Source organism: Odontomachus brunneus, unplaced genomic scaffold, assembly GCF_010583005.1.
Source record: "Odontomachus brunneus isolate Ranch 3 - 2012 unplaced genomic scaffold, Obru_v1 Obru_scaffold_059, whole genome shotgun sequence".
Lineage (NCBI taxonomy): Eukaryota > Metazoa > Arthropoda > Insecta > Hymenoptera > Formicidae > Odontomachus > Odontomachus brunneus.
Window position 1 is genome coordinate 946,828 of NW_022639509.1, and position 1,879 is coordinate 948,706.

Sequence of the window (1,879 nt, forward strand, 5' to 3'; positions counted from 1 at the left end):
ATATATATATATATATATATATATATATATATATATATATATATAAACGCGAAATATTAATAATATAATGCAGGGTCCGATAAGGATATAGATAATATAACGATGGAACTCAAATGAAACTCGGCATGACAAGTGATAGTTAACTTTAAAAACAAAATATGCGTAGTCAGTGCTTGGCGTGCCTGGCACGCCACGCGCGCTTTTCCCTTAAAACAACGTTTAACGTTGTAACACGGCGAACAGTCGAGAAACGGAGTGCGCGGTTCCACATTTTTCCAAGTTGATTATCGTGCATTCGAGAGTATTCATGACACTACGGCAGTGAGATTGTCTTGCTGAGGTCATCGTGAACAACAGAATTATACTGAAGGGGTGACTAGCACATTCCATTTTTACGAAATTTAATTGAGAAATATATAATCGCGGAAAGATTGTATTCTTTTTAAATCTAGTCTAACCTAACTTAACTTTCGTGCCGAGTACTTTCTTATCCTCAATTATTCCGAATCGGAAGAAACCTTCAATTGCTGTTGCTAATTAGCAAAATTCTATTCTGTTTCAGGTCTGGCAAAGCTTGCGATGACACGGAGAAGACAAATGAGCGAGCACAACAATGTCAGCATTCGCCGTTCGAGCTCTTTAAATTATTCACGGTTAAAACTCCTGGCCCCTCGCATTGTCTATCTCTTTTTAATGACGTCAGAAGCGAGAAAATGCACGCTAAAAATTCTTGCGAAATACGTTAAAATAAAAAGATATATTCATAAAGTAACACTTGCAATCGATTAAACAAATTTGTAAGATATTCCGTGCACTCCCTCTTTGTTCTAACAATCAATAATTTATCGTAAATTACATACAATTCATCTTCTTAACTTATTTCTTCGCTTATTTCTATTCAGATTAATTTACAATATATTTTTTTAGGATATATATTTTCATTTCAATATATTTCGCAAGAATTTTTAACATGCATTTTCTCGCTTCTGACATCATTAAAGAGAGATAGACAATGCCAGGGGCCAGGAGCCTTAATCCAGGATAGGAATTTGCAGTATTCGCTCCTCGATCATCGTACCGGGATTATCATTATATAAGAGAAATCGAATGGGTATAACTATCACATTCTATTTTTATTATATTTGAAAAGAAAATACTATTATAACTTCCTATTATTATTCTTCATTTGTACGAAGCGAACAATCGCTGCATTATTGTTACTTTTTTTTTTATTTAAGGAATTATTTTTTATTCGAAATATATATCTTTCATACTTTTAGATATTTTAACAATTTATGGTCATTAGATTTTAATAATTGATAGTCGAATAATGAACAAAAGTTCAAGAAATGCTATCGCTTGAAACACGTACTATATATAAATATTATTTTACACTGTGCGAAATATCAATATTATAATCTTCGTATCTAAAACTTTATTATCTTCAATTATTCCGAATCGAAAAAACTTCTAACTGCTGTTATTAATTAGTAAAATTCTATTTCAGATCTAGAAAAGTTTACGGCGACTCCGCAGTCAATCATCATTCGTCGTTTTCGAGCTCTTCAAATTATTCGCAGTTAATCCAGGACAAGAATTTACGGTATTCGTGCCTCGACCACCGTGCTAGGATTATCTTGCAGTGTCAGAGAATCGTGAAATATAATAGGTATAACTATCACACACTATTTTTATTAGAATTAGAATGGAAATACTATTCTTCGTATTTTTTATTCGTACAGATCGAATATCGCTACATCATCTTTACTTATCTAAAGAATTATTTCTTACTAGGAATAAACGCCTTTAATACTCTTGAATATTTTAATAATCCACAGTCATTAGATCTTAATAACCGACAGCCGTGTAATGTATAAAA

The 1,879-nt window shown here is 32.1% G+C and overlaps 1 protein-coding gene across 3 annotated transcripts in view; it reads left to right on the forward strand.

Moving 5' to 3' along the window:
- LOC116845959 overlaps positions 1-748 on the forward strand; it is a 54,347-nt gene extending 53,599 nt beyond the window's left edge. For all 3 annotated transcript variants that reach the window (XR_004378373.1, XM_032819220.1, XM_032819222.1), the window contains one exon: positions 563-748. Coding sequence is in view for 2 of the 3 variants with exons in the window: in XM_032819220.1 (XP_032675111.1) it covers positions 563-746 (184 nt within the window). In the remaining variant the exon portion in view is untranslated. The remainder of the gene's footprint in view (positions 1-562) is intronic.
- The last annotated feature ends 1,131 nt before the right edge of the window (positions 749-1,879 follow it).